Source organism: Gossypium hirsutum, chromosome D01 (assembly GCF_007990345.1).
Source record: "Gossypium hirsutum isolate 1008001.06 chromosome D01, Gossypium_hirsutum_v2.1, whole genome shotgun sequence".
Classification (NCBI taxonomy): domain Eukaryota; kingdom Viridiplantae; phylum Streptophyta; class Magnoliopsida; order Malvales; family Malvaceae; genus Gossypium; species Gossypium hirsutum.
In genome coordinates this window covers 63,401,106-63,413,593 of record NC_053437.1, presented here as the reverse complement: position 1 = coordinate 63,413,593, position 12,488 = coordinate 63,401,106, and the positions used below count along the sequence as shown (strand labels likewise).

The window sequence follows — 12,488 nt, the reverse complement described above, 5'->3', positions numbered from 1 at the left end:
AATAAAATTATTTGGTTTTATAAGAAAAGAATAAGGCATGAGTGATTAGCTTGCTTTAGTGGTCATAACTAATTCCTATTTCAAATTTCTACTCAATCAACTAGTCGTTACCCTAGTAGGATCTCTCAGCCTTCCACTAAACTAATGAGTCGACAAGAACTACTTATCTCTCAACCTCACAATCCAGACCGGATTGGGGTAAGGGGTTTACGGATAGGCAATACCATTTTTGGGTTAATTCCCACCTAGATAACTTCCTAGGGTTGTCAGACCTAGGGTTTAAGTTTTTCTTATCGCAAACAACTGATTTACTAAGAAAACCCTACATAGAAATTAATTAATCACACTTCTACTCATTAATCCTCCAAAAGAGGATTAGTTCATCATGGATTCCATAAACACAGTAAACTTGATAAATAAGATAAAAATAAAGAACGAATCAAGAGTAAAGGTTTAAGAAGAATCTTGAATTGTATTTAATAATTGATACACAAAAATCTACAAAGTTTGCGTTGGATCTACAAATCAGATCTTCCGATGAACATGAACGAAACAACTGAAAACAAATCTTAAGCCTAAAAAGAACTGAAAACTAAATTACAAAGAAAATTCTAAGTTAAAAAGCCGTCCTTTCTCTAGTGTCTTATAAGTCTATTTATAGTGTTAAGGTTGGTCGTTGTCCTTAGCCCTAGGTCGGTTGACGCTTTTACGTTAATTTTCATTTTGCAGACCAAAACAACCTCGACCTGGTAATACTTTCACATACAGGGCTGGTATCGCGACATCTAGTGTCTGTGTCGCAACATCGAAGTCAGTTTGCTTGGCTTTAGGTTCAACTTTAGGGGTGTGTCATGGCATCCACTGGCTATGTCGTAACACCAAAGGCAGTCTTGGAATTTTGGCACTCTGTCCATTATGTTGCGACACTGGACTCCCGTGTTGTAACATTGTGACCAGCCTCGAGCCCTTATGCCTTTGAATAGTGTCTTGCACACTCACTAACTATGTTAGTCCTCCCTTAGGCCTTTTTCGGTCCCTAAGGTCATAAAATAACTCAAGTTATACTTTTTATTGAATTGAAATTAAAATATAAAAACTAACTAAAACTTAGTAGAATTACTCGTATTCAAGCTCCTTAAGTATGAAAATTAGTTTAATCTACTATAATGAACTACGACAACTCAGTAATTTCAGTCTGTAAGAGTTGAGGATAGTGCGATTGACCTATGATCAGTATTTGGGTTCCTCCATGAACCCATTGTGGCTCTCCACAGAGGTGAGATGTATCTTCAGTATTCAGGCCCCTCCGTGAACCTTTTTATGGCTCTCCGTGGAGGTGAGGCATATATTCAATATTCGGGCTCCTCCGTGAACTCTTTGTGGCTCTCCACGAAAGTGAGGCATATCTTCAGCATTCGGTCTGACATTAACAATCTCCATAAAAACCAAATTTAGGTTATCAAATAAATTTTATAATAATAAGCATACACACTCAACACTTATTCGATTTTTACTAGTCAAAAGCTCAGACCAAAAGTTATATTAGCTACAATTATTTATAATGACAGATAGTCCTTCCGCTCATATTTCAGCGGATAGTTTGCACCTTTTACATTTTACATCACCAATGATCACACATTTTACATTTTACATCGCCAACGATAGCACATTTTACATTTTATATCGCCAATGGATAGTTTGCACATTTTACATTTTATATCGTCAATAAACAATTTGCACACCTCTTGCATTTTATATTGTCAATAGATGGCTTAAATCTCCTCTATTTTACATTTCCAATAGTTGTATCGATGATATATATACAACATGTCTCCACTACATAACTCTAACTTGTTCAATCGACAACTACATCACTCGAGTATGCACTATACATTCTTGGATTGTCGGACCAATAGGCCTACCACCCGTTAAATCACAAAATAAAATTTATACAAGTTAACCATGAATAAAAGTACCCTCTGCCGACGCATTTAAAAAAAAAAGGTAGCAATAAATTGAATAGCCTCGCAAGGCATCGTACATTCCTAGACCATCAGGCTAATAATCTCCTCCTTCATCCCGTTGCTTCATTTGCGACAATTACCACCCGCGGGGGGCAACTTGCATATGGTCTTGAGTTACAATCACTTTATAACTTACCTCTTGACTATGAGGGGGACTATTGTTATACCCTTTCCCTAATTGGGACACGTGGCAGCACGAGAACCAACCAAAGAGACCCACAATTAACCTCCCGTTTATACTATCCAGATGGTTGCTCAATGACCAACCACTCGCGTGCTTCGTATATCCAAAGGAGGGACCTTCCATCCTTAGTCACCCAATTGGATCCTTTGTTAGGCCATTCACTATTAACGAGTATGTTCTTCTAAAAAGGAGACCACTCAGAAACCATGACTCACTTATAAATACCCCCGAAACACAACATAGAGGTGGGCTCTCATTCCTTCTCTACAAATCCCAATAGCCCTAGCTTTCCATTCTCCTCTCCATTTTTTTCTTTTCCAGCTCATGGCCCACATGAGTGAATTGACTTTCCCCACACCACTTTGTAAGTTTTATATTTAAACATATTTTGGATCTATGATTGAAAGATGAAAAAGAATTTGTCGGGATGGGAAGGTAAATTGTTATCTCAAGGAGGGAGATTAATACGATCAATCTTGTTGTCTACCTTGCTGTATCAATTCTCCTTTGTAAAAGCCCCTAAAGTAATAACGAACAAAATTGATAGTATTGATAGGGATTTATGGTGGGGTCATGATCAGAAGCAAGAGGAAATTATATATCTATAGTTGGGATCACCTCTGCAACATATTGTGTAATTTAGTTAAATTTTCAGTAAGTTCAAATGTTGAGCAATTCCCTCTTATATCAATAAAAATTTTAGATTATTTAAACGAGATTAGTAAAATTATAATATATAATTATATTTTAAAAAAATAAAATATATTAAACTGAAATATTATTATTATATAAAAATTGGCATAATGATAAGTTTAGCTCTTAATGTTTACATCTTTTTGTCAATTTGGCTCTTATTATTATTTTTGAGCTAATTTTGGCTCTCGACTTTTAAAATGAGTCAAATTTAACCACCAACCTTTCAAAAAGAGTCAAATTGTTGTTTTTAACGGAAATGCTAACTAAAATGTTAAAATTTTAAACATTGTAGCGCAAATGTACTCCATTCTAATTGTTTTTGAATTTTTATGAACTTTTTATTTTTATATTATTTGAATTGATTTTTTATCTTTTAATATTTTATAAATTTTAAATATAAGAAAAAGAATGTCATGTCAGCATGAATAATACGTGGACTACCACACAAGTTGCAATGTAAACATCATAAAAAAAAATAATATTTCACTCATCATTTCGATAAAAAAGCAATTTGACTTTTTTTAAATGTTAATGACTAAATTTAGCTTTAAAAAAAAAGAATAAGGATCAAATTGACAAAAAAAGTAAACATGAAGGGTTAACTTTATCATTATGCCTAAAAAATTCTTAAACTTAAACCATGGATGGGTGCATGTAGAAATTCACAAGATAATTGGATTTTAGTATGATTTTTTATAATTACTCCAATTATCATCATCCCTTAAGAATTGGAGAGTATAATTGGGTGTTCCAATTACACTCATTTCGATGAAATTTACTAATTATAATGATTATTCAAATATGTCGCAAATATATAATTACAAACAATTATACACAAATTCAATTGTTAAATAGCTTTCCAAACGCAAACTTAATGTTTCTTACTTTAGTTTTAATCCAAATTTTGAAAAATTTCAATTTAAATCCAATGATTTTGACCATTGATTAGAGCAAACCAAAAAACTATATCTAATAAAATAAAATGGGAAAATATATTTTTTCCCTAAATTTGACAACTAAGTTTATTTTGGCACATGTATTTTTTTGTTCATTTTGGTACTTGAACTTGACAACTAGATTCATTTTGATCTTTGAACTTAAATTTTATCAAGATTTGATGATGTAACCAATGTTTTTAGAACATGATTGGGTTGGTCTGTTGAACCGATTAAACCAAAAACTGATCAGTATATTGGTCCAAACAAATAGATTGAACTGATTGAATTGAAAACTACTCGAAACCGGTAAAAATCAAAAACTAGTACCAAAATCAATAGTTTAACAGGTTCAACTTGGGTTTTTGAATTTGACAAATTTTCTCTTTTAAGGTCTAAATTTTCTAAAAAACGAAAACATCCACAAACTTTTTGAGGGGTAAGGCCCTATTCCCCACTGTTACCGTTCGCGCACAATATATGACTTATCCCTTTTAAACCAAAATCGATTTCCCACTTGCTACTTTCGCAGGTAACAGATGAACACTACACCAAAACTGGTCTTTAGCGGCGTTCACTACACCAAAACAGACTTTTTCTGAAAAGCGTCGCAAAAACCTAAGCCCAACGACGTCATTTTTGTTATTTTTGGGACTTTAGCGGCGTTTTTGAAGAAGCGCCGCTAATGCTTGGGTCTTTAGCGGCACTTTTGAAGAAGCGTCGCTAATGCTTGGATCTTTAGCGGCGCTTTTGAAGAAGCGCCGCTAATGCTTGGGTCTTTAGCGGCGCTTTTGAAGAAGCACCGCTAATGCTTGGATCTTTAGCGGCGTTTTTGGAAAAGCGCCGCAAAAAATATTTTATCTGTCTATTTATTATTTAATTGATTTATTTATATTAATTAAAATTCAATATATTTTTAATTAAATATTCAAAATCTTCAAAAAAAACAATGACACGTAGAAATAAGTTGAATTAAAAAACATAGAAAAATATTTGCTAAAAATGGAAAAATTAAAATACTATTTGTTAAAGTTTTTTGGGTACATTATTGAGTGTTTTTTAATTTACATATTAAATAATTTCTTATATAATCGTAAAAGAGATAGTATTAATTTTAAAATATTGAATTAATTATCACTATAGTTTAAGGTTTTTGGTTTAGGGTATATGGTTTAGAGTTTAAAGTTTAGGAGTTACTATTTTAAGGTTTATGGATTATGTGTTTAGGGGTTATGATTTATGATTTATGGTTTAAAAGTTGGGGTTTAAGGTTTAGATGTTATGTGTTAAAGGTTTAGGGTTTTAGGGTTTAGGTTTATGGTTTAGGGTTTAGATTAACTAGTGCTTTCTAATTGTAAAATAGATAATATTAATTTGGTTCTTTAAAATCGTGTGAAGATTTGGTTCTTCAAAATCGTTTTGGTGTATTTAAAATCGTTAAAGCTGCATTATATTTGTTGAGGGAATAATAAAACAATAATACTGAGTTTTTAAATATTTTCAAAGAATTTGACATTAAATAGTTTCACAATGTTTTAATAAGTACAAGGTTAATTTTCATTCTTATTCTGCTCCAGATATTTCCCTTTTTTTAATATGTTTTTTACAATATATTTTAAAAATTTTCATTTTAAACAATGCCACTTAAGGCTTGACGTCTCATTTAACTATTAAATTAATGATTTTAGTAATGGAGGGACCATATTGATATAACCTCGTTAGTTTAAGGATGTAATTAGAATATTTTAAAGACTTGGGAACCAATTTAAAATGAAAATTATAGTTTAGGGATGCATGGTGTAATTAACTCTATTAAAAATTAAATTTTAACTAAAACCTAACTTGAAGAGATCATAGGTTGCGTTTTGTCGGACCTATGTATTCTATTAACATGCATTATATTTGTTCAAGCCTAGCTTAACTTGAAATACGAGTCTTAATTTTTACCTAAATTTTGTCTTTATTTTATATAGCTAACTCAAATCTATTTTAGACCATTCGTATTATTATTAATTTAATATATATTAATTATATATATTTTTCATTTATTAAAATTTTAAACATAGACAAATTAATACATATTTTAAAAACTTTTCTAACTTCAAGCTCGTTTTACCCGAATCACCCATTTCATTGTTTAAAAACAATAAAAATTATTTTATATTTAAATTTAATTAGATCTAGCAAAATATACTATATTTGTTTTCTAACTTAATAACTTGATTTTAAAAAAAAATCTAATTTATAAAAAAATAGTAATAATAAATGTTTTATAAAATCACTTAATTAATAATTTTTAATAAACAAAATAAGAGATTTTTAGCAGAGCAAAACGACGTCATTTTATTCAAAATAAAATAAATTTTTGCAACATTTTTAAAAAATACCGTAAAAAATAAGCAATAGCGACATTTTTATAATAAACGCCGCAAAGAATAATATTACTTTAAAAAAATCCCGCCATTTTATCCCCAAATTTCCCCCCATGAAACCCCTAATTTCCCCCTAAAACTATTCACTTTGCAAACACGCCGTTTGTCTTGCTTTCTCTCCCTCCCTCCCTGTCTGCGACATTATAAAAAAAATCCCAAAAGAAAATTTTAACAAGAAGCGATTATATTCAAAAAGAAAAAAAGGAAAGGAAAATGGAGGCACCAAAGACCATTCGGCATGAAATTCGAGGAGCCCAGAACGGCGCGCTGCGATTCGGTCTCCATGGCGTTAAGAACGACCTCGTCGGATCTTACCCTCTCCAATCTGCTTACGAGTAAAAGAATCATTGAAGTATCAGGTGTTTCCAGATTAGGGTTTAGCATTGGCAAAGTCGGAAGAGTTGTCAATCTTTTTAATATTTTTTTTTATTTTTTAGTGTAAAGTTAGGGTTTTCTTCAAGGAGAGACTGGAATTGAAAAGCTGGAGTGTTGGCGATTGAGGTTAGTCTCTATTATTTTCTTCTTATGTTTTTGTGGTTATTTTAGCTGTATAGTCTACACAAAGCATGGATGTACAGAAGTGATGCATGATGAATTTGATGCAGAATTGTTAAAAGGGAAAAAAGAAGAAGATACAAGGCAGTATTTAACACTCTTGTTGGAGATCTTTACTTATTTTCTATTTTAAAATGATCCATCGACATGACATCAAATCAAAATATTGGATTTGTGTTTACTGGTGGTTAAGGATCTGGAAGGTATGTCTGACTTGTACATGTATGAGGTAAGTTTCTTAGTATACCTTTTAAGTTTATTCATTTACTTTCATTTTCTAGTGGTGAAGTGTTTCAATTTCAATAAAGCTTGTGGATGCAATATTTTCAGCTTGAGTTCTGGTTTTATTTTTAGTTGTTTACTGGATTTTATATGTCAACAGAACTTAAAAGTTTGATAGTGAGGATTACCGCCTCTTCTATTTTGATATTAGTGGATGGAGTTATTGAAAATTAGAGGGCGTGATAGATTTTTATGAACAAAGGATCTTAAGTACTTCAATTTGAAGATTTTTAGTTCCTTTATTTTCAGGTTTGCTGTAGCCTGTTTGATTTTGTTGATAATTAGGTTACTAGGGTTCAATTTGCTAATTATCTTTTTGATCTGGCTAGGTCTAAGTCATATTTAATCATTAATCATCAATCATTTTTCATGCTATGCTTTACCATATAAAATGTGACACGTAGCTTTGTTTTTATTTTCAATATTATCATGTTGCTAATATATTATTTGTCAAAATGGCACTCTATCTTCGATCCCTTTAAAGGTGAGGTCAGTCAATGACAATGTAGCCAACTCAATAATACATAACCTTCTATAAAATTTGGTAGCTACACTAATAAAAATTTCATTTTCTTAGAAACGGTGCCAGATTGTCCAACAGAATCGAGGTAGCTACTGAAGAAGTTCTAAACAACAGTATCTGTACAAGTTGTATCCCCTTTTTAGTGGTAATTTGCCAAGTTGCAAGAGGCCCCGTGATGCCTTAATTTTATTTAATACAATTTTTACGTTTATTAACTGCAAATTGTTGAGATATATATATAAAAACATTATTACAGGTAATTATTCGTTCAAGGCACGTTTGAATAATCAAATTTCCTTTTGCATCGTATTTGTTTTGTCTAAACTTGATCGTGGTTGGGATCGAATTTGAGTCGAGTCAATATATAATTTTAAGTCTGTTTTTTATGTTCAGATCTGATTAAAAAATGGACTTAAAATCTAGTTCAAGTTTAATTTAGATTATATTTTTTTATATAAAATCTTTCACTTTTTGAATAAATTTTCGAGTCTGAACGACTGACCCGAATCATGATGAAGTTAACGTATATCCCATTCTACAAAGATATATGAGGATGAATTGTTTAGATTATAGGAGTAACTGATGTTATGGTAAGGATGAAATTTTATTAAGAAAAGAAAAAGAAAATCAGTGGTGCAGCAAACGTCAAGCATGGATTGTACATTTTATGCTTTTTATCTTATCGTTTGTGCATATTTTAATTCTCTCATTCTTCAAATAGTTTAAATTTGCATGAAAATACGTGAACCTATTATCAGAATTGTGTGCAAAGCGGTTATAATTTCTATAGAGCTATCAAATTGTGTTGCACTATTTTAAATTAATCATATCTCCCTCCTTTGTTTTTCTCCATTACTAATTGGAAGGAATTCTATCAATTGATTGGTCATTTTGCATGTAATATTTTTTAAAAAATTATTCCTTAATTCTGTTGTTAAAATTAATCTTTTATAGTTTTACGTTTGATTAACGTGATTAAAATTATGGTTCTCATCGTGAATACTTCCTTCATCGTATTTTACTTTGATTACAGATTTCATGTAAATTTTTGTTACTTTATTTGCAGGTTAATAGCTTTCCACTATGGGGTTTAAAAAGGTTTATAAATGCTTGATGGATATTTTCCCGCAGGTATTTCTTTTTACCCATTTTAAATCCCATGCTGTAATTGATTTATGTATGTGTATAACATAAAGCGTGGTGATTTGGAAAAAGAAATGTAACAAACATGCAGTGCAAGTATATTTTCTTACACCTACTGCACATGTTGATTCACGAATTCTAAAAGCTGTTGCTATCGTGAACTCTAAGGATGTGGACGCAGCTGCGGAGATTGTTCTGTTTGAGATTCTGCCTTACCTATCTAAACGAATCGTGGCTGGTAGTTCTTCCTCATGGAATCGGAGCCCTCCTATGCAAGCAAATGAAGGTAGCTTTTTTTATGATTTAGTTGTAGACTTGTTTTTTTCTGCATTGTGCTTTGGCAGTTTTGCAAGTTTGTGGAATAATTAGTTGTTATCTCTGTATGTTCTGTATTGTGGTTTGGACAGTAACTGCCTTGCATATTGGAGCTTATGCATTGATCTATTCACCTGTTTAATGTAATGCATATATTGTTCGCTGAACTTGCACAAGTAAAGCAAGTAGCACATCATACTGCACTTCATTTTTCATTAACATAATGCATAAAATTTTAGGGAGTTCAGATGTCCATCCTATAGTCACCATTGTGTATTAAAGTTTATTGTTTCAGTGTACTAATGTTAGAGCCAGAAATTTGCCCGCCTGCTTCATTTTTCCACAATAAGGTAATAATTCAAACTGTTTCCTTGTTGTGGGAAACTGAAATTGCTTGATACTGGCATCATTTAGTATATAAGTCTCCTTCTCGGCACAGGTCTCACAGGGATCATTCTTTGGAAAGAGAGAATCGTTCTAGCCATACGAAGTCTCCAGAACATGCTAGTTCACGTTCTCCTTTCCCCAGGACAAAGAGGTTGAGGAGACCACAGACATGCCTTCATACCCATATCTGACATGTCTTTATACTGACACCTAACACTCATACCTAAGTCCGAGTAACATGGTTCTTTTCTTTTTCAAGTTATAAATTGTTTAACAATAGGTTCTTTGTTTTCTTAAGCAGGGATGATGAAGATGATTCTGTTGCCAAGATAAAGGCAGCTGAGGAAGCCTTGGAAGCAAAACAAAAAGTAACAAATAGCTTGTCTGCTACCTGTTCTTTTTTTTTTTTATCATGTTTTATAATTTTGTGTCAAATTGTTCTTAGTACTCTGAAGATATTTATGCAAAATTACCCTATGATTCTATTCTATTTATATTGCATGGCTGCACCATGTATTTCTTAACTAGTTTGATAAATTTTATGTGTGGTGTTTATTTTTTCGTTATTGTCTTTGTAACTTGCAGCAAAAACTTACATTTGAGTTATCTTTCCATTGTTTATTTTAGTTTTGATTTTAAATTTTTATTTTTACTTTAATATTTACGACAATTTGAGTTTTAACTTTTAAATTTTAATTGTGTTATTAATTTATTATTTTAAATTCTAAAACTACATTTATTAATTTTTATATTTAGTGTTAGAGTTAAAATTTTCATAGAAAATTTAATTTAAATAATGTTTTTTATTTATTCTTAAAAAGTATATTTAAAGTTTAAATTTAAAAAATAAAACATAATATAATATTTATCATAAAAAATAAATATTATTTTATTAAAATATATATTTTCAAAGATTATGTTTTTAGTGGCGTTTTTGCTAGAAGCGTCGCTAAAGGTTTGTTCTTTAGCGGCGTTTGTGGCAAAAAGCGCCGTTAAAGGTCGTGGTTTTTAGCGGCGTTTGTGGAATAAGCGTCGCTATAGATCGTGGTCTTTAGCGGCGTTTGTGGGAGAAGTGTCGCTATAGATCGTGGTCTTTAGCGGCGTTTGTTGGAAAAGCGTCGCTATAGATCGTGGTCTTTAGCGGCATTTTTTATAGGCCTAAAAAAGCATCGCTAAAAGCCTATTTTGGTGTAGTGGTTTTTTTAGGCCTTTAGCGGCGCTTTATAACGCCACTAAAGTTATTTGCAACGCTTGTGGAAGCGTCGCAAAAAAGGCCGCTAACGAAAACGTCGCAAACGTTTGCAGTGTTTACAACTAAAAACGCCGCTAAAGATCATGTTCTTTAGCAGCGCTTAGAAAAAAACGCCACTGAAGAACATGATCTTTAGCGACGTTTTTATCTAAGCGCCGCTAAAGAACATGGTCTTTAGTGGCGTTTTTCTCTAAGCGCCGCTGAAGAACATGTTCTTTAGCGGCGTTTTTCTATAAGCGCTGCTGACTGAAGAACATGTTCTTCAGCAGCGTTTTTCTATAAGCGCTGCTAAAGAACATGTTCTTTAACGGCGCTTTGTATAAAAACGCCGCTATAGATCATAATCTTTAGCGGCGCTTTTTTTACAAACGCCGCTACAGAACATGTTCTTTAGCGGCGCTTTTGTACAAAAATGCCACTATTTTTGGGATTTTTTTATATTAAATTTTTCATTTTTTCAGGCCTCCTGTAGCAACAAATCAAAAGCTACCAGATCTAAACAAGCCAAAAGCAATAAATTTATATAATATTTCAAATTAAACGAATAAAATAATATTAATATCAAAAAATAAAAGTGAATTCATATTATTTTTGCAAAAGTGTTAAAAGTTAAAATGATAAAAATATTTATGCAATACACTATGACGGCGGAAGTTGCGACTGAAACATCTTCATCATACTCTAAAGCTGCTGCTGGAGTTCGTCGTACTTTCTGCTCTGCTCTGCTTCTCTCGATGCCGCATCAGCTTTAAGTCGTAGCTGGAGTTCTTCATATTTCTTTTGAACCTCTGTCTCTCTCGCTGCAGCCTCTGCTTCCCTCGCTGCCGCGTCTGCTTTAAGTTGTAGCTGAAGTTCTTCATATTTCCTTTGAACCTCAACAGTGGTCGCTTGCATCTGAGTCATCTGGTCTTTTAACCTCTGAACTTCAGCTTGAGCCTGACTTCCCGAAGTCATGTATTGCTGCAAGCTGGATCCAAAATATTGGGTTGGGCTAAGGAAAGATCCTTGAAATCGAACGCGACCATACCTTTCAGGACCCAAAACTTCAGTAATAATTCGGTTATCAATGTCTCAAGATGAACAGAACTATCACTAGAAGCAATCGCTTCGTACTCCGCCTTTTTATCTTTTAGTTTTTCCTAATAAATAAATCACATAATTACGAACGCAATATATATTAAAAACATATGCAACATAACAACAGTCGCATTAAAAGCAATGAATTAAACCATTAAAAATAAACACTATAAATAACTAAAACAAGTCAAATCGTATTAAGTAAACTTACCATTATTTCACCAGCTTCAGGAGTCATGGGAGATCCATCTTTCTTCCTATGTGTAATTTCAAAAAGTTGAAGGCGTCCAACTTTTTGACCGGACGACAGGTCCTACAATATAGTAGTAAAAATATTATTTAATAGAAAGTTATACATATTTGACAATATTAAAAAATTTAAAATACCTCCGCCTCAGCTACACATGCAAAACTTCTCGACCCGGCTGTGTGGGTGAATTTTTGTTTCTGCTTGCTGCTTTTTCCAACTTGTTCACGATCCTACGTTATGAATTTTTTAGTACGTAAATAAAAAATACTATAAACCAAAATAATTACAATAGTTTGGAAGTACGTCATACCTCGCCTTTCTTCGAATGCCAAAATCTAACCGCATCTTCCCATTGGTACCTCAACATACCCGGCGGGACATTTTGCAATTTCTCATCGAGGGTTGTTTTTGTCTTATAATAATTTTTCTTCAA

At 32.3% G+C, this 12,488-nt stretch overlaps 1 protein-coding gene across 18 annotated transcripts; it reads left to right on the top strand.

Annotated features, from left to right (window-relative positions):
* Nucleotides 1–6,282: 6,282 nt before the first annotated feature.
* On the top strand, nucleotides 6,283–10,000 carry LOC107905310 (uncharacterized). 18 transcript variants are annotated; one of them, XR_005909650.1, is made up of 7 exons: nucleotides 6,330–6,630; nucleotides 6,709–6,772; nucleotides 6,877–7,029; nucleotides 7,686–7,776; nucleotides 8,698–8,762; nucleotides 8,943–9,060; nucleotides 9,778–10,000. XR_005909650.1 is itself a non-coding variant. In XM_041087664.1 (5 exons), the coding sequence occupies exons 3-5, from the start codon at nucleotides 8,715–8,717 to the stop codon at nucleotides 9,630–9,632; spliced, it is 366 nt and encodes a 121-aa protein (XP_040943598.1). In that variant the 5' UTR covers nucleotides 6,328–6,772; nucleotides 6,877–7,029; nucleotides 8,698–8,714; the 3' UTR covers nucleotides 9,633–9,845. The 18 variants fall into 18 exon arrangements, 1 of the variants encoding a protein (XP_040943598.1); XR_005909646.1 differs by having other exon boundaries at nucleotides 6,877–7,055; XR_005909644.1 differs by having other exon boundaries at nucleotides 6,312–6,630; nucleotides 6,877–7,776.
* Nucleotides 10,001–12,488: the final 2,488 nt, after the last annotated feature.

Coding starts and splice junctions, on each gene's coding strand:
- LOC107905310 (XM_041087664.1), top strand. CDS start 8,715: ATGGGGTTTAAAAAGGTTTATAAATGCTTGATGGATATTTTCCCGCAG. Junction 8,763..8,846: donor TGATGGATATTTTCCCGCAG/GTATTTCTTTTT, acceptor ATTTGGAAAAAG/AAATGTAACAAACATGCAGT. Junction 9,061..9,528: donor TCCTATGCAAGCAAATGAAG/GTAGCTTTTTTT, acceptor TTCTCGGCACAG/GTCTCACAGGGATCATTCTT.